Source organism: Artemia franciscana, chromosome 7, assembly GCF_032884065.1.
Source record: "Artemia franciscana chromosome 7, ASM3288406v1, whole genome shotgun sequence".
Taxonomy (NCBI): domain Eukaryota; kingdom Metazoa; phylum Arthropoda; class Branchiopoda; order Anostraca; family Artemiidae; genus Artemia; species Artemia franciscana.
This window is the reverse complement of record NC_088869.1, coordinates 26,648,664-26,668,246: the sequence shown is the minus strand read 5'-3', so window position 1 is coordinate 26,668,246 and position 19,583 is coordinate 26,648,664. Positions and strand designations below refer to the sequence as shown.

The following is a 19,583-nucleotide window of genomic DNA, read 5'->3' as shown; positions in this document are numbered from 1 at the left end:
CTTTCTTGAAGTAGTTAGTTTAATCATAAATTATGCATTCATTTTCTTAAGAAATTTACTTAGAGAAATGCTGCCCCTTTTTCACTCAGCCGTTCAATCATTCCTTTTCTTTACCTTTCAGATGACGATGATGAAAATGGAGAAGGAGAATCTCCATCTTGCACTGATTATGTTCTACATTTTCTTACCTTATTCTGGAAAGTATTATTTGCATTTGTTCCACCAACAGGTAAGAAAAGCAAAACTTTCTAAATTAGAAGAGTAACAATTAAAATGAAACAAATTCAACGGGATAAATTCACTTCTTTTTTAATTCCTTTTGCAAACTCTTCCGCTGCGAAAACAACTTTCTATCATGGATTCACTGCGTGTTTTCAACTTTTTTTTAAAGTGTAAACTCTCTACAAAAGTTACACCTAATGTATGACTTCTGAATTAAGACTTTTTTTGTAAAACAAGGATTTCGTTTTTAGTTGTACCATCCTGTTTGCAAAAAAAGTCTTTCAAATATGGTGAAACCTTTTCTCGATTTTACAAAAGCTTGCCATGTGTGTGATTTACACATGGTGACAGAATATATCTACCAAGTTTTGAGTATATTTATTGTATTTTTTTCTATCAGTGGTACAGAATAATGGGTCTTGACTAACATCCCATCCCGCCTAAATATTTTTAAGTGCTTAATATTTAATTTTACGTAATATATGTTTACATAGGTTTGTGAAGGTAATAATGGCTAATTCATAATTAGGCCTCTTCTAGCCAAAATACCAAAGTGGAGATCTAATTACTTGCCTAATATCTATAATGTGGAATGAACTAGCATAACACCCCATATTGCCCACGAAATTGTAATTTAATAACTGTGAGGAAGTTCTTTTCTTTTTCTTTTTTTAAGGAATATATGGTATTTTGTGCATTTTGTGTTTGGAGCTTTCTATTATAATCCATAAAGTAAAAACTTGAAATAGAGAAAGAAGAAGAATCGTAAGTGTAGATTTAAAGGGAATGTTTGCAACTTTTACCTATAAATTTATTTTAGGGTTCGTAGAGTAAAAGTTTATGGTACGGTATATAAATTTAAACTGTAGGGTATTAGTTAATTATAGAGCCTAAATTTACGAAATTTTTATTGTGGAAAAGGATAAGGTAAAATTTAAAAAAGCACAGAAAGACAGATTATACTTAAGAAAATACAGTATATGGTTTGGGAAGATTTTAAATTTTCTTTACATTTTCCAAAATTTTCCTTATATTTTGATCGGTCTCTAAGACTATATTACTAGTGCAATTTCTTTTATCTTTGCCACATTTGATATTTTCTTGAGTTTCTGATTTTCTCTTGAAATTCTTAGGTAAAAAAAGAATGACAAATTTTGAAGTTTAAATGAAAGATCAGATTATTTTCTTATATCATTGAAAACCTTTCAAAAATCTAAAAATCTGATGAATTTGGCAAAAACTTTAGATGAATGGGCCAGACAATTGTCATTTTACTTGCGAAGCCTAATTTCGTCTGATTTAACCATTACTGTGTATGTATATTTTCCATTACCATTACATGTACTGTGTAAGTATGTTTACTACTTTTTTATATATACTTTTGAGCGAATATATTATTTATATAATATGATTACTTTACATTTTCCCAATCATATTCTTCAATGCTGTTTATAGTGTAAAATTTTACATTTTAGCTTCCATATAAAAGAAAGAGGCAAAAAACGACATAGAAACATTATTTCTTATCATATGTCTAGGAGAAGAAATCAATTGCAACCTAGATGAAAAAAGGAAACCCAAAGTATTTTTGTATTTATGTTTGGAATTTAGTTGATTATTATAAGAAAAAAGATCAAATAATTTCTATTGACACATATTGACTTAATACGGGGTGTAGCAAAACTGTCGTTTATACGTAAAAAGCAAAACTTTTCTGATTTCAAATAAAAACAACAGAAAATTATTATTACTATCAAAAATCGGCTTTCTTTTCATTAATTGTAAATATTCTTCCTTCAATTTTGCTTTTTTTTTGGTTTCCTCGTTTTTTTTTTCTTGCGAAATATATTGCACATTCTGATTATAAAGGAAACAATAAATAATAGAAACAATAAAGGACTGATTCATTTACTGCTCATTGGCTGATTCACTGACTATGTTCGTTTCAATAATTTTTTTTTTCTATATTAATACGCTCTTTCAGATCTTAGCGATGGTTACTGGTGTTTCACCGTATCCATGCTTCTAATTGGAGTTCTAACAGCCATTATTGGAGATTGTGCTTCGCACTTCGGTTGTACGATCGGATTGAAAGATGCTGTAACTGCCATAGCTTTTGTGGCCTTAGGAACAAGTATTCCAGGTTAGCGGAGAGAAATTTCGCGTCGTGTAATTAATTGCCTGACTGCAATTTATTCAAAAGTCAGCCAGACTAAAAATTGTGCTTCTAGTTCAATACAAAAGTAACTATATAAATTATTACAAAGATTTTTTATGTTCTTAACTGATTCTGCATAGCTTCTTGATAGAAACAGCTATGAATTATTTCATATTTGGAATAACAAAAAAATTAATTATAAAAACATTATTTAATTCTTAGCTAGTCTAAACTTCGTAGCGACTTTAGAATCCAAGTGGTGATCCATTTTTATACTTTTAGTCGAAGTAGCTGCTATAGTAGCTGCTTACGCCAAATTGATGTTGTTTTGGTGGTAAATATTTGCAATGTAACAATATCAAGGATTAAAATCACACCTTTGTCTGAAAGACTTTAATTACAATACGCCTATTAAGTTCACCTGTCTTTCACAAAGCTTCAATAAAAAGCAGTAATAGGATATATTATAAACCTTAAGCGTGATGGTCAATATGTATTGTCCCTAAAGTGGTGCTTATGCGCGTCAATACTTCAAGCTTCATTAGCAGAACATCAATTTTTTGTTCCTCTAAGAATAACTCGCAACTCAGAAACTTATTATTTTGTTAATGTTTGAAAAAATAAAAATGGGTCAATGATACTTTTCTCGAATATTTGCTACCATGGAACGATGGCACGATTTATTCAAACGTTATTATGAACTGACTTTTTGCATTTTCATTCCGCAAATAGTGCATTTTTCAGTCTGGCTGAACTGCTACCTACATTAAAGGTCTTTTCTCCTGACAAATATGATTTTCGAAACTAGGTTCTACATTATAAGCGGAATGATAACGTTTATAAAAATTGTAGAACGGCAAAATTTATGAGCCCGACCCAAGACTCGGCAAAATCCACAAGTTTTTCAAGCGATGTTGTATAATTCACAATCTAAGTCTTATTGGCAGTGGAACAATATTTTCATGGTTGAGATTGTCAATGACATGGTATATTTACAATCCCAACTATGAATTTACAATCCGGTTTATCAGGGGAAAAGGCCTACTTTCTCTGCAAGGAAATCAGCACCAATGTCTCTTTTTGCAATGCGTTTTCTACTAGCTAATCCTGAAAGGCAAAACACTTCTTGGAAACAGGTTACTTGAAGTTTCTGTTTGTGTAGTGCATATATTACAGATATAATAGCCTTGAGTCGACATTTCCAAGATATTTTCAACAACACGGGACACAATTCATAATTGAGCATTTCTAGCTTAGCTCCGCCATGCGGGTGAGTTTGCATTCGTTCCTTGTTCCTCATCATCGTCATTACTTTTCCACAACTTTAACTATTGCAATGATGATGCAAAATCAAGGGACTAGTCTCAACTAATTTGCGCATGGGGAGTAGTCGCGCCTCTCTGATTTTGAACACACACATAGGGGATATACAAAATGAGCTATTAGTCCCTCAAGATATTATTACATGAACCTAAACAATACTATAGCACACCTGTAACGGTTTAGTGCAACTACGTCATAGGTTTTACTCGTTACACAATAGGGTTTGTTTACTTTTGGGTGTTATGCATTAGGGAATATTGTCTTTGAGACGCAGGTGCCAGTTATATAAAAGTGTATATTTTCTTCAAAACGCAAGTGTTATTTACATAATAGGAAATGTTTACTTTGGTTGCTATGTAATAGGGTTTGTTTGTTCAACCATAGTTTTTTTTTACTGTTACAAAATAGGACGTGTTAGAGTCCACTAGTAAAGCAGAGGAGTTTTGTTTTGACATTTTTTCTTCAATATGTTTACAAGACGTTTCAAGACATTCCAAGCCGTTTATTAAGACATTTTTCTTCGAGACCTTTTTTACGACGTTTCAAGATAATTTATAGTGTTTTTAAGACACTTTTCTTCAAAACGTTTGTCAACAAGCTCCAAACTTTTCAAGACGTTTTTAAGACATTTTTCATCAAAACGTATCAGACGTCTCAAGACGTTTTGCGACATGTTTTACAAGATATTTTTCTTCATTTTAATTCTTACGTAATAGGGGATTTTTAACAGTATTAAGGATAAAGCATTCATACATGACTTGTTTCTTCAGGGCCCGTGGAGAATCCTCACTTGTAACTGAGTCGGATATAAACGTCAGATGTTACGTAACAATGATGCACACAAGGGTGTTTAATAATATATTCAAAAAATTTTATCTTTCATGACGTGTTTTTTATGTAAACTTTATAATCTTAAGATTTTTTTTCCACATTAGGATCAATATTTTCTCAATGACCAGACATGAGCCTTAGCCATATGGACCTTGCATAATATTTTGATTCGGATAATACACTCTACATGATATCCTATCGCACGCAAGGAGAATCCCCTGTTTGCACATGCAAGAATAGATAAATTAATTGCGTGTTCCTATATTGTTTCAATAATTGACATGCAGAGGAGAAAATTGATTACGAGAAATTTTTTACGTTTGATATGCACCTGTATGTTAAGTAATGCTTTAGACAATGTTAACTGATGATATTGGGGCTTGCTCATAATTCATTTTTTAGTAATAGAATCTTTTACTTTATTGGAACTTGAATATGCTATCAAAGATGAAATTAAAGCGAGGGTATCATTATGGTTAGAATATGGTACACCTTCATACATGATAAAGAGTCTTTCTTTTCATCTCAATACACAGAATTTAGCACTTATATTAGAGGCAATCTTGAAGAAGCATACCTATGTACATAGACTATAAGATGCTTAAACTCCATTAGTGAAATTTATTGAAGTTTTATCCTGAAATGAGTAATCTAAAGAATAAGGCTATTGTACATACAAATTAGTTAAAAAACACATTTAATAACACTATTTAAACACAGAAAAAAGTAATTAAAACACAATAAAGGAAAAACAAAACGTGAAGAAAGCTTATAAAGGATAAAATATAAGCAAGAAGGATTATTAATCAAAGAAATTTAGAAAACCTAGCAATCAATTCCAGATTGGACGGCTGATATTAGAGACAGATGTAAGCTATATTGAGCGATTTTTCTGAAAGGTCTTAAGAAAAATTCCACGTCCTTTAGAGCCTAGTCTCTGCATATTTATGCCACTGTGACAATTTATGGTTGGCTTATCTCCTAGCAATCAATTCTAGAAGGGGGGGGGGATAATTATAAAAATTAAATTTAAACCTTATTAAGAGTTATATCTGAGAGGTCTTAATGAAAACACCTCATTTCTTCGACTAGGTATTCGATTTCAGTCCCCTCATCAGCTGAAAAATTTTCTTAACACCTCCCACCTTGACTTTCAGCTGTAGAACATATTATTCCATGTAATTCATGCCACCGTGGCCATATTTGGCTAGCCCATGGAATCCAGGTGGGACACATTAAAATTCCTGAGATATTTTCCAGATATTTTCTTGTAAAAATCATGAATTAAATCTATTATTTCATTTTTTCGCAAGCCATCCTGAACGTGATGAACCATATCAATTGAAGCCACATTGCTACACTATGACTGGGTCCTATGGCACCCTTTAGCGCCTCCCATCATTTCTAAAGCATTTTCCAAATATTTTCCTATTAAAAGTCATGCATTAAACCCACTGGTTCATGTTTTTCGCAGCCCTCCCTCCGTGATATACCATCTCAATTTAAGCAACCTGGCCACACTATTACTTGCTCCTCTGGCACCCCTCATCATTTCTAAGACACTTCCTAGATACTTTCGTGGTCAAAATATGATTTAAACCCAATGCTTCATGTTTACACGACTCAACCCTCCGTGAAACACAATGTTAATTCACACCACACTGTCACACTATGATTAGGCCCTCTTACATCCTCTAGCATTCCTTCATCAGTCCTAAGATATTTTTCTTGTTAAATATAATGCATTAAATCTACTGGTTCATGTTTTCGCAAACCAAACCCACGTGATACACCAGGTTAATTCACACCACTCCGCTACACTATTACTGTAGCCTCTGGATTCCCCTCATGATTCCTAAGACATTTTCTAGAAATTTCTCGTTAAATATCACAGATTAAATTCATTGGTTCATGTTTTGGCAATCCATCCACAATATGATACACCATGTGAGCTCACACCACCGTGCCAAACTATTACTTGGCCCTGTGGCTCCAATCAAATTATCTCCTTAAAATATCAATGATGTTACTAGCTATGACAGAGCAGCGCTGCTTATGATATTGCTTATGTACCCTTTTAATACTTGCATACATATAGTTTTTTCTTTTAATTGAAACTCCCCTTAAACGTTTCCTAAAAGTTTCACCTTAAAAACCTTAGTATCGGCTACAGTAGCCATAGCAGTACTATCAATAGTATACACATAGGTTCTCCTGACTAGTCAAATTCGCCACAATTACCCTGAAAGGTCCAACTTAATAGTGTAAGCTGTTCTCAATATGTAACTTTGTCACCCTTTTGACAATCTGCATGCTCATAGTTTGTTCTAATTTCATAGTTTGTTTCCATGATAATCATGCCAATGATTCATCTTAGCCCAAATAATCCAACATGTATAAACACTTCATTTTGTTTTTGATGGCAAGAGAATGGATTTTCATCAAGTCGATCTTTGCAACACTTCAGACGAGATTCAAGTTATTTACTCAATATATGTCAGTGTAGCCTACTGCTACTAATCCTATTATATCTACTACAACTATTGCTTACTGCCTGCACAATCTACGGGTGTTAAGGTGAAACTTTCAAGGAATATTTAGGCAGTTGTTGTGCTTAATCATAACGAAGTATGATTGATTGTCAAACGAAGCATGTAGATTGTCAAAAGAGCGACAAAACAATATCTCAAGAAAAGCTTACGCCATTAAGTTTGACCTTTCAGGGTAAGTTGTGGCAGGTTTTCAACTAGTCAGAAGACATTATGTGTATAGTATTGATACTATTATCATGGTTACTGTTACTATTGGCACTAAGGGTATTAAGGTGAAACTTTTAAGGAGTATTTAAAGGGAGTTTAAATCCAACGAAATACCTATACGTATGAAATTATTAAAATAGTATACAAGCAATATCACATGCAGCGCTGTTCTATCATATATAATACCATCATTGATGTTTTAAAGGAGCTAATTTGATTGGACTCAGAGGGCCCAGTCATAGGTTGACACGATGACGGGGTTTGTTTTGCGAATACATGTTCCAATGGATTCATGTATGATTTTTAACATGAAAATATCTGTCAATGCCTTGGGAATGATGAGGGGACCCCAGAGGCAGTTGGAGGCACAGTATTAGTGTGGCGTAGTGGTATGAATTGACATAGTGTACCACGTTGGGGGTGGCTTGCCAAAACGTGATCCATTATATTTAATGTATAATTTAAAAAAATAAATATCTGTAAAATGCCCTAGGAATGATGAGGGGATGCTAGAGGGTGTCAGAGCTCATAGTCACAGTGTGGCATGATAGCTTGAATTGACATGGTATAACACGGAGGGTTGAGTTCCAAAAACATGAAGCATTGGATTTAAATCAAATTTGTATCATAAAATATCTGGGAAATGTCTCAAGAATGATGAGGGGTTGCTACGGGGTGCCAGAGGACCAGTAATAGTGTGGCACGGGGGAGTGAACTGACATGGTGTATCACGTAGCAGGGATAGTTGCAAAACACGAACCAATGGATTTAATGTCTGCTTTCTAACAAAAAAAAATATTTGAAAAATTTCTTAGGAATGATGAGGGGGTTCTAGAGGCTGCCATAGGGCCAGTAATAGTATGGCAGAGTGTTATGAATTGACATAGTGTATCACGTTGGGGATGGTTCGCGAAAACTTGAACCATTGGATTTAATGCATGATCTTTATTGAGAGGATTTTTGGAAAATATTTTAGGGATGATGAAGGGGTGCTATACGGGACCAGAGGGCCCAGTCGGAAGCTTGCTAAGTTTCGAAAATATGAAGCATTGGAATTCAATCATATCATGAAAATATCGGTGAAATGTCTTAGAAATGATTAGGGTGTGCCAGAAAGCGTCAGAAAGGCCAGTAATAGTGTGGCACGGTGGCGTGAATTAAGATAGTGAATCACAGAGAGATGGCATGCAAAAAACACGAACCAGTGGAATTAATGCTTTATTTTAAACAGTAAAATATCTGGAAAATGTCTTAGGAATTATGAGAGGTGCTAGAGGGGGCCTAACGATCCAGTCATAGTATGACATGGTAGCATGAATTGATATGGTGTATCACGTTTAGGATGGCTTCCGAAAACATAGGCCAATGGATTTAACGCTCGACTATTAACAAGAAAATATTTGCAAAATGTCTAAGGAATGATAATGTATCAACAGGATGCCGTGGGCCAGCCAAATATTGCCAATGTGGCGTGAATTGCTTGAACGAACATGTTCTAGAGCTTAAGGTTAAGGTGGGAGGTGTTAAAAGAATTTTTTGCTGGTGGGGGAACTGAAATCTAACCCCAAGTCAAAGAAACAAGGCATTTTCATTAAACCCCCCAGAAATAACTCTTAATAAGGTTGAAATTTTTTTCCAATAAACTCCCCCCTCTACAGTTGATTGTCATGGGTTGAGCCAACCATATACTGTCACGGTGGCGTGAATATGTATAGTCTTGGTTTAAACAAAGGTGGCATTTTCATTAAGACCTCTCAGAAATAACCGAATGCAAAAACGTGTGCCTTTCTTGTAGGTATGTCTAATAGAAGATTATAAACGATGCATTTTTATTAAAACCTGTCAGAAATATCTCTTAATATGGCTTAAATGTTTCTTTTAATATCAGCTCTCTCTTCTGGTAGGGTTTCCACCTTTCTTAAATTCATGGTTCTGTGTGCTTATATTTTTTGCTTTATAAGCTTTCTTCAAGTTTTGTTTTTTTCCTTTATTGTGTTTTAATTGTTTTTCTGTTTTTTAATAATTATTTTAAATATGTTTCTATTAACTAATTTTGTACAAAAGCATTAATTCTTTAGATTACTTGTTCCAGGATAAAACTTCGATTTATTTCACTAACGCAAATATAAGCATCTTGTAGTCTAAGTACATAAGAATGCCCGTTTAAGATTGCCTGTAATATAAGTGCTAAACTCTGTTTAGTGAAAAGGAAAAGAAGGACTTTTGATGATGTATGATGTTGTCCCATATTCTAACCATAATAATACTCTTGCTTTTATTTCATCTCTGATAGCACATTCAAGTTCCAATAGATTAAAAGTTTCTATTACTTAAAACATGCGTCATGAACAAGCTCCAATATTATCTGATAACTCTCACCAATACATGAATTAACATGCAGGTGCAAATCAAATGAATGCAATTTATAGGTATCGATTTTCCTCTCTGCATGTCAATTAGTGCAGCCATATCAGAACATACAATTTATTTAATCATTCTAGTATACGCAAATAGGGGTTTCTCCTTGCGTGCAATAGGTTATCATGTAGAATGTATTACCCGAATCAAAATTTTATGAATAGTTTGGTGGTCCAGATGGCTATGGCTGATGTCTGGTTATTCATTAAATATCTGGTCTTATATTTGAATCTTATTGCGGACAGAAAATCTTTAGATTATAAAATTTCTCTGAAAACCATCATGAAAGAAAAAATTTCTTAAAGTATTATGTAACACCCGTGTATGCACCATCGTTACGTAACATCTCACGTGTGTTTCCTCCTTAGTTACAAGCGAGGATTCCCCACTGGACCTGAGGAAACAAGTCACTCGTGATGTCATCTTTAACACTGGTAAACATTCCCTGTTACGTAAAAACTAAAGAAATCATGAAGTAAACGTCTTGAAGGAAAATGCCTTAAAAGCATCTAGAAAAACACCTTGAAGAATAATGTCTTAATAAATCTCCCGCGCTTGACTAGGGCAATAAAATGTCCTGTTACCAAAATGCCTTAAAAACATCTTGAAAAACACCTTGAAGAATAATGTCTTAATAAATCTCCCCCGCTTGACTAGGGCAATAAAATGTCCTGTTACGTAACAATAAGAAAACTATGATGCAACAACCAAACCCTACTACGTAGCAATTTAAGTAAACATTCCCTATTATGTAACTGACTCTTACATCTTGAAGAAAACATTCACTGTTACGTAACATGCACCCACGTCTCAAAAAAACATTCCCTATTACATAACAACCAAAAATAAACTAACCCTATTGTGTAACAAGCAAGCCCTGTGACAAAGATATACCATGCCCTTACAGGTGCGCTATAGTATTGTGCAGGTGTGCGTAGTAGCGTCTTGTGAGATTAGTAGCTACTTTGTCCCCCCCCTTTGTGAATAGTACCCCTATGTGTGTATTTGAAAGTAGAGGGGCATACTACTATGGGGCTAATCTAAGCTAGCACCAGTGACCACCTGTTTTGAAGGAAATAGACTTCGGCTATTAAATGGATATATGTCAATTTTAGTAAGAAAACTGTTTCAGATCGTTTTGGTGGATGGCTGTGTTTCTGCGTAGCAATAATTTGGATTGGCATACTAACAGCAGTTATAGGCGATGTAGCATCTGCATTCGGCTGTTCTGTCGGTTTAAAAGACTCTATAACAGCTATTGCATTCGTTGCTCTTGGAACTTCAGTTCCAGGTCAGTACAGAGGACACAAAAGGCCCTTTTGAAACCATTATTTCTTTATAAACATTTTTCTTTCCTAATTTAGTACCGTTACGCAAAAACAAACATGATTAAAGATAAATCATTTTCAGTAGATAAACATGAACGTAAAAATCAATTCGTTTGACTGGCAAGCTTGAAATGTAACAAAAAAACTGCCTATATAACTATTTTAAGACTAATTGCAAATGACGCAATGAAAATACGCAATGACGAATCGTCATATTTTCAGGTTTGTCTCATCTTTTGCAAACTAAACCGTTATTTATCATTCTTCAACTTTATTCGTGTTCAATTGTATGGTTTCAAAATAATAACTGCAAGAAAAATATTCAGAAAGTGTATCTTATAAAACTAGTCAGTAAAATTCATTTAAAATTTCGGATTAACTATTTACTTTACCTATTTAGTGGCCGAAACTGAATCAACAGAGGCGTTCACAAAATTGTGGGGCTTCTCTGATTCGTAAAGCCTCTCCCTGTAATGTTCCGGTTTTTACTACTTCCCCTAGTATTTTCGTGTTACCCTAGCGGAATTTCCGAATCTGTTAGGGGGTATAGAAGAACTTAGCTCCTGCATATTTGTTTTTGGTATAAGATATAAAGAAATGGACTTTGACTAACTTGCCAAAAAGTCAATTATGGACAATACGGCCAATAAAAAGTTCTGACACCCAAAGCAGTTTATTAATTCAGTTAACTTTTACATAATAATAATAATAATAATAATAATAATAATAATAATAATAATAATAATAATAATAATAATAATGATAATAATAATAATAATAATAATAATGATAATAATAATTATAAACAATACGGCCAATAAAAAGTTCTTAGAGCCAGAGCTGTTTGTTAGTTCAGTTAACTTTTATTATAATTAAATAAAAAAAAGTTTTTTTTTGACAAGAGTTAAGCTAAAGTTTGACTCTTTCTCTCAATTCTACTTTATAAAACAGTAAACAACTTTAGCGTAAGGAGCGGGGGGTTGAGGAGGGAATAGCCCCTTTCATACATGGAGTAATTTCTTTTCGTTTTAAGTTTTAAAGTCGCTCCTTACTTTCAGTTGAAAATTTTTTTCATAATTATTTTTTCATTGTTTTTTTTTTAATAATGCTACAAGATCCTGCGTCCCATTCATAAAATTTCTCTTCCCCCATGACAAATTCCTCCAAGGGAATTCCTCCCACTTAGCCCCCTCCCCACAACCCCCCAGCCAAAAAATCCCCTTGAAAACGTCTGTGCACTTCCCAATAACTATTAGTATATGTATTATAACTATTAGTTATATATAGTTATGTATTATAACTATTATAACTATTAGTATTATTATATTGGTCAAAGTTTGTAACTTGCAGTCCCTCCCCCGGGGACTGTAGGGGAGTACGCCAGCCCCAAAGACATAGTTCTTATGCTTTTCGAATATGCTGAACAAATGGCAATCCCAAAATTTTGATCCGTTGATTTCCAGTTTTTTTTTTGGGGTCACTTAAAAGGGCATTAGAGCTTTTAATTTCCGTTATAATGAACTCTCTCGCGACATTCTAAGGCCGCTTGGTCGACACGATCACCCCTGGGGAAAAAAACAAACAAACAAACACGCACCCGTGATCGGTCTTCTGGTAAAAAATACGAAGTTCCATATTTTTGTAGATAGGAGCTTGAAACTTATACAGTTGGGTTTTTTGATACCCTGAATGCGATGGTGTGATTTTCAGTAAGATTATATGACTTTTAGAGGTTGTTTTGTCCTATTTTCCAAAATAAGGTAAATTTTCTTATGCTGGTAACTTTTGATTAGCGAGACTAAATTTGATGAAAATTATATATTTACAATCAACAAAAAATTTTTATTATTTGATGTATCTATTAGCATCAAAATTTCGTTTTTTAGAGTTTTGTTTACTATTGAGCCAGGTCGCTCCTTACTACAGTTCGTTACCACGATCTGTTTGATAATAACAATAATTATTATGAACAATTCGGCCAATAAAATGTTCTGAGAGCCAAAGCTGTTTATTAATTCAGTTAACCTTTATAATAATACTAATGATAAAACAATTGAAACGCCACTTCAACGCTTACTATGCCAACAATGACTAAGGAAGCGCTTTAACTATCTATTATTTAATGACACCTTCTTTCAATTGTGGACACACCGATTTACGGATATGATTTAATGTTTAATAAAAAGTTTATTAATTAAGAAAATAAGGTAAACACTTCTATCAATATTGAAAATTTACCAGTAACCACCCAATAAATGTTAAATATGAGCATAGATATATGTAAATGTGACCATGTAACAAAACCCAAGTGTCTTTTATTGCCCGATCAATCATAGCTGTACACAAGCGATCCCCCCCCCCCAAAAAAAAAACAATGCCCAGAAAACTATATTTTAGAAATGCGCCGAGAAACGCATACTTAAATGTATAGAAGTAAGGACACTTGCTCCTCATAGTACAAATATTTGGGCTCCAATATCTTTTCAACTAGAAAAAGTCTCTAGCGCTGATATTACCCCCGTTCCATGACGTTACACCATTCTAGAAAATCAAAAGTTACCAATACCGTTTCATTGTTAAGATTTCAGTTAGTGATATATATTAAGTTGTAATTGATAGGACAATTTGAAACCGGAGGTGGCTGGATTGTCGAAAAATATTTATATGCGCTTTATTTATTTATTATTTTGTTGATTATGAAAAACGATATTTTCATAAATAAAATCATTTATAGATGTAAGAGAACAAAACTAAAAAGAGTTCCGTCGATATTGGCGGAATGCTTTTGATTCGTTTTGAGGAAAAACGAAGTCTGATTTTTGGGAAAATACTGAGAAGTACTAAGATTTTTTGGGAATTCGAGAACTAATTTTTTGTCGGCGACAACCTTAATATTTCAGGGAACTTCGGTACTGTAGCTGGCCAACACTTACCTGACTTATGAAAATGCATGAGTCTTGCCGTACCGGAGGCCCCGCAATTGTCAACAAACCAACACCATCGTTGTCATCTGCGCCCTTAATCATAGACAAACATGTCAGAGCCCCACTTAAGGTTAGCTTGACACTATCCTCGAAAAAAATAACTGTCTTCAACATCTTATTTTGCGTAACGGTACAGCGTTCACATATCTTAGCTTACGTACTGATTTTACTCTATACTTTTTGCGTAAATTTCGTTCTTTCGCATCTATTCTTTTCATTCATTTCAAGTAATTTCCAGAACCTTTTCAAATATCCTGACATATCCTGTCTTGAGCAAAAGTAACATAATACTGTTAGCCTATAAAGAAAAGAAAAGGGCGCCAATAGGGAATTATCTTACGCTTACTTTGACTAAATGTCCATTAGAACTGATTGTATCATACAAACGTACACACTTTCTGTCTTATGCTGTTATTTACTATTGTAATATATTTCTGTCTTGAATTTATGCATGTAGTAATTTGATAAGCACGCTTTAGACAAATTAAAGGAACTAACGAAAATAGTGTAGCTATAGCTTATGTACTCAAGTATGGAGGTAGGTAGCCTGCTTTTTTTCTTAAGCTGTTGAAAATTGCAAAAGTAAAGTAAGCTTCATCTGCGTTAGAAAGTTTTCTTGACCTTAAATAAGCCCAACAAAATAAAAACAAATCCAAAATTGCCATTTTTTTTTTGTCTAACTCCTAACGATGTCAGTCTGAGTTTTTAAACACAAATTGGCGATCATCCAGTAGGCTGCTAGTAGTGCTGGTAAAAAAAAGCGTTATCGGTAAGAAAAATAATTTCTGCACTTCGAGGTGGATAGCTATTCCACTGCTTAGTTTTTAAAATATCATTTGTGAATTTTTGAAAATATGTTGCCATTTTCAAGAAGTTTAAAGGTGTAGGTCCAAGTGGAATGATCCCCCCCTATAGAAAAATGAAAAACATAAATGGTTATTTTCTAAGTTGCTTCCAAATGGCCATAAAAAATGAACAAGGTCCTGACTCCATTATTTCAAGATTTGTACAAAACATGGTTGTTTGGCTGGAGATTGAAGTGCTGAGGTGAATTATTATTATTAGTAGTAGTAGTAGTATTTCGTCAACGGGTAAAAGCACACATGCAGATTTTAATTTTGATTTAATGCCATTCGATGTTTGAAAAAGTATGCTTACAAACATTGCTTTTTATTTCTGAAGAGATCTTAAAAAATATAAATTGCAGCATGGTTAGTCCAAACACAGCGAAGTACTTTCAAAAATTTGGATCTCACCATTCCATTGTTAAATACGCCTTACGGAGAACACAACTCAGAATAAGTGACTGGAAATCTTTTGACAGTTCTTTTTGAAACGCTCAACTTTTTCAGATTATTTGTTATTATGGAGCTGGATTATAATAACAGAAGCCATCTCTTAGCTAATATTGATATGAATTTCGAGATGACTTGGCTTAATTAATATTTGTAAATTCAATATTTTTTTCTACTTTTCATCACTATGGGCCATAATTTACACCGAACTAGGTAGCAGCTATCACTACATCCATAACATTTAGCATCTCTTGACCAAAAAGTATTTTAATCCTTTTTTGGTAATTATCACTGTTTTCCACATCTTGATTCACGTTTAACCTTTTTTTGTCATTGAATGATAACATTTATTTATCAGTCACCTTTCTAAACAATTAAACAGAAAATTTTAATGTAAAAAATAAATCTGCATCAATAAGCTCTTTCATTCTCAAGACATTATAGTATTGTTTTTTTTTTTTTTTTTTTAATTCAGGGAGGAATTGGGAGGGTCGATCCCCCCTTACATTTTTTTTCCACCGTAAAAACGAAATAAGAATGCAAAAAACACATTTTCGATTTGTTTATAAATCTCCTCCCCCGAGCAAAAAATCCAGGATATGGCCCTGTTTATATTCCATTCCTATTGGCGTTGTATTTGAGCATTTGTTGTGAAACACTGAGGACGAAAATTCCAACTTTATCGTAAAAAAGGGAGGGTAACTAGAATCAACATAAAATGGACAACATGAATGTTTAGAAGTAGGCCACGCGCAAGTGTGATCTCGAAGAATGGGAGGCGGCATAATTGCCATTGCAATAGCTCTTGGAATTTTTACTTAATGACTTTTCGGCCGTGTTTGGGCCAAAATAGTTCTCTCATTGAAAAGCAAGTTGAAATTCTCACTTTGCTGTGGTGTTTCAGCTTTTGGTACTTAAAAAATGCTAGATACTTAAACGGTCGAGTAAAGGTCTGTTTATCCTAAGTTCTCTTGAATACTAGTGTGAGTACCAGTCTCTCCTTCAACCCCTGTTTTCAGATTCAAATTTAATATTGACATAACAATGCATTGAGCGTGATAATGTTCCCTTAAAGAACTCGACGCTTCAAATATTTATCAGATAGAGGGATCTAGTATATCAACATGTTTTTTAGGTTCACCCTTTTTTCAGTCTAGCCAAGTGGATTGGTGCGCTGGATTTAGGCTCCTTTGTCTGAGAGGGCGAAGGTTCGAATCCTAGTGTACCCAAACATTTGGTTTGAGACAAGGTCAGTGGCGTGACTCTGTAAGCTCAGCCAGAGGCGACCCAACTCTAAATGGGTGTTCTGAAGAAAGCTGGGGAAGATAAATAGGAAGGGTGTGCGAAAGCAAAGGATGGTTAGCCCCCAGCCCCCATTGCAATTCCTGGCTGAAGGGCCAAGAAATGGAGATCAGCACCGCCGGTAGGGACTGTAAAGTCCAATGCCGTATTCTTTACCTTTTTTTTCAGTCTTGAAGGGGAACTCTTTGAGCAAATATTTTTACAGGGAACTCTCTCCTGACATTTTACTTAAAAAAAAAACAGCAAGCAAAATTAAGTAAAAGAAAAAAAAATAAACACACAAACACGCATCCTCGATCATCCTTATCGAAAAAAAGATGCATTTCTGAGTTTTGTAGATGAGGGCTTGAAGCCTCTGCAAAAGGGTTCTCTAATATAATGAAGTTGATGGCGTAATTCTCATTAAGATAACTTTACCAAAATCTTTTCCTCCTATCTTGAAAATTAGAAAATTTTAACGGGTGACCTGAAACTTGATCAAATTTACGGGCTGAAATTATTACAAACAGCTGATCCTTTTAATATATAAATTGCTATCAAACCATCTTTTTTATTTTTTCGAACTTGTGTCCCTCCTCCCCAAATGCTCCTTTTCAAATAACCATAAGTACTTTCCTATTCAAATGATACCCTTTTGCAAGAACAAAAAATTGACCAAAGTAAAAAGAAAGCTTAATTTGTCTGAAGGCCAAGTAAAGCATTGGCCTGTAAATTAGAAACCTTCATTTGTAACAATCCAATTTTCAACATTTCACCATGACAACAGAAGCCCTACTAAGTATAAAAATCTCGTTATGCATTTCATGGCAACACATTTAAGAAACCACAATCGCCAATCGTTCTGAGAACTTGACATCGAAATACCTTGTAGTTTGACAAGCACATACAAGTCCTACAGCATAGAAGTACATTTGGCTTATAAGGGTAATATCCATGATTATCATTTAAGTCCATCTGAGTGAAATTTGTTTGTCAGATTGTTCATTTAAGTTTTTTGCAGACAAAAAATGAGCTTACTTAGCTACAAATTATGTATAAAACCGAAAAATCGCACCCACAACCGCAACCACTAGCTCCACTACCAACAAAACGACTATCACGCGCAGAATTAGCAGTTCTGCCTACAACCCACAATTCTGTTGACTCCAGCTAAAATACCATTTCCATTTTCACTACCTTAATCTCCGAACTATCACCACCTTCATTTCCAGCCCCATAACCTACATTACTATTTTGACTGTAACATCATCATCTGCCTCATCACTACGTAATGAGTAAACTACGTCAAATAGAGTCTAGGAAAACAAATAATTAGAACACACTTAAATAATTTCACGTGGTAATACTTGATCAAATTTATCGATTAGTTAAATGTTCTTTATCTCAATCAAATTTCAATGATTCCATTCTAATACATTCCAGGATAATTTCTAAAGTTCCATACCTTATCCATTTTCTAAACTATTTCCTCTACATTTACCTACACTATAAGGTTCCCACAGATGTCAAGAACACAGCATTCTAGAAAAATAATAGTATAGTATAACTAGCCCAAGTGAGACACAAATAATTTGCTTAGAAAATTGCTAAGAATTTGACTGAATTTAATCCCATCCAACAAACTTTTTCTTTGTCTATCATATGTAGTTACAAACATAATTCCGTTAAAAAATTAGTAAAAGTTATATGTTTCGTTTACAGATACTTTTGCAAGTAAGGTAGCTGCTGTACAAGACAAGTACGCCGATGCTTCAATTGGCAATGTTACTGGAAGTAATGCCGTAAATGTCTTCCTTGGAATTGGTATTGCTTGGTCTATAGCAGCAGTAAAACATGCTATCAATGGTAGAGCATTCATTGTCCCACCTGGAAAGTAAGTAGTAAAATCTAAAAGTTAGGCCCAATCTCTAGCGCATGATCAAGAGACTGAAATGCTTTCCATTCATTGTTGTTTTTGAGCTACGGCATCTCAATCTAAAAGATCTATTAATATATCAAAAAAGAAAAGAAAAGTAAATATAGCAAGCATGCAGTAGCTTAGTTTATTTGAGAGATTGTAATATTATGCTCATTACCATATTATGAGCGTGTTCCAGATGCAACAAAAAGTTAATAATATTTTTGTTATATATATGTTATAAGAAGTTATGTTCATGTAATCTCAATTATTTAAAAGTGAATTTTTCTTTTTAGTTTTGTGTTGCCAAAACTTTAGGGCTTTTAGTGCAATAAAACTTACTTGCTTACTATTCAATTGTTCCAGGTGAGAGCGAGTTATGGAAGGATCGAAAATTAAATTCGCATTAAATTTTGCATTTCTTTTTTGTGAATACAGTTGACTCGCGTATTTAGTGAATTAACTTCTACACATTCATCGTCAAACTAGGGAATTTAAGAAAACTACTAATGCATTAACAATCATTTTTTTTCACATTTTACTCATAACTCATTAAAATTATCAATATTTTATTAATCATTATAATATGTATTAAAGAATTAGTTAATAAACCATTCCTGCCTCGCTATTATTTGTATTAAATTTGAAGTAAATACGTATTAGACTAAACTTTCCACCAGACAGTACTCCATAACAAACACGAGGTCCAGCTTTTCAATTTTTTAACGCTTTTTTATTGAACTTAAACAAATATTTAAAAACATGAAATTGACTATGGCTTTTATTTTAAAGCTTGTAAAATCAACTCATCTATTTATTTAATGCCGGAAATCTCCGTTGAAATGAAAGTTCATATTTTGGTCCCTTTGCTAGAAAATAAGAACGGATGAAACACAACTGTGTGGATACAATGTGCAAGGACTTGAAGAGGGTAGACATTTAATGGGGGATGGTAAGGATGAAGGCTTTGAATAGTTGGTTGTGTGTTGAGTTGACTGGCTTTATTTGTTGGTGTGCTGAGTCCTTCGGCGTTGACTTGCCATTGTCGAGTTGTAAGGGTGCAGAA

The 19,583-nt window shown here is 33.9% G+C and overlaps 1 protein-coding gene across 8 annotated transcripts in view; it reads left to right on the top strand.

Annotated features, from left to right (window-relative positions):
• The window catches only part of LOC136029081 (sodium/calcium exchanger 1-like), a 150,047-nt gene that overhangs the window by 125,886 nt on the left and 4,578 nt on the right, over positions 1-19,583 (top strand). For 3 of the 8 annotated variants that reach the window (XM_065707132.1, XM_065707133.1, XM_065707131.1), the window contains exons 6-9: positions 122-229; positions 2,207-2,365; positions 10,844-11,002; positions 18,322-18,493. In XM_065707132.1, the coding sequence (XP_065563204.1) occupies positions 122-229; positions 2,207-2,365; positions 10,844-11,002; positions 18,322-18,493 (598 nt within the window). The remainder of the gene's footprint in view (positions 1-121; positions 230-2,206; positions 2,366-10,843; positions 11,003-18,321; positions 18,494-19,583) is intronic. The other 5 variants (XM_065707136.1, XM_065707138.1, XM_065707135.1 and 2 more) reach the window with 2 other exon arrangements.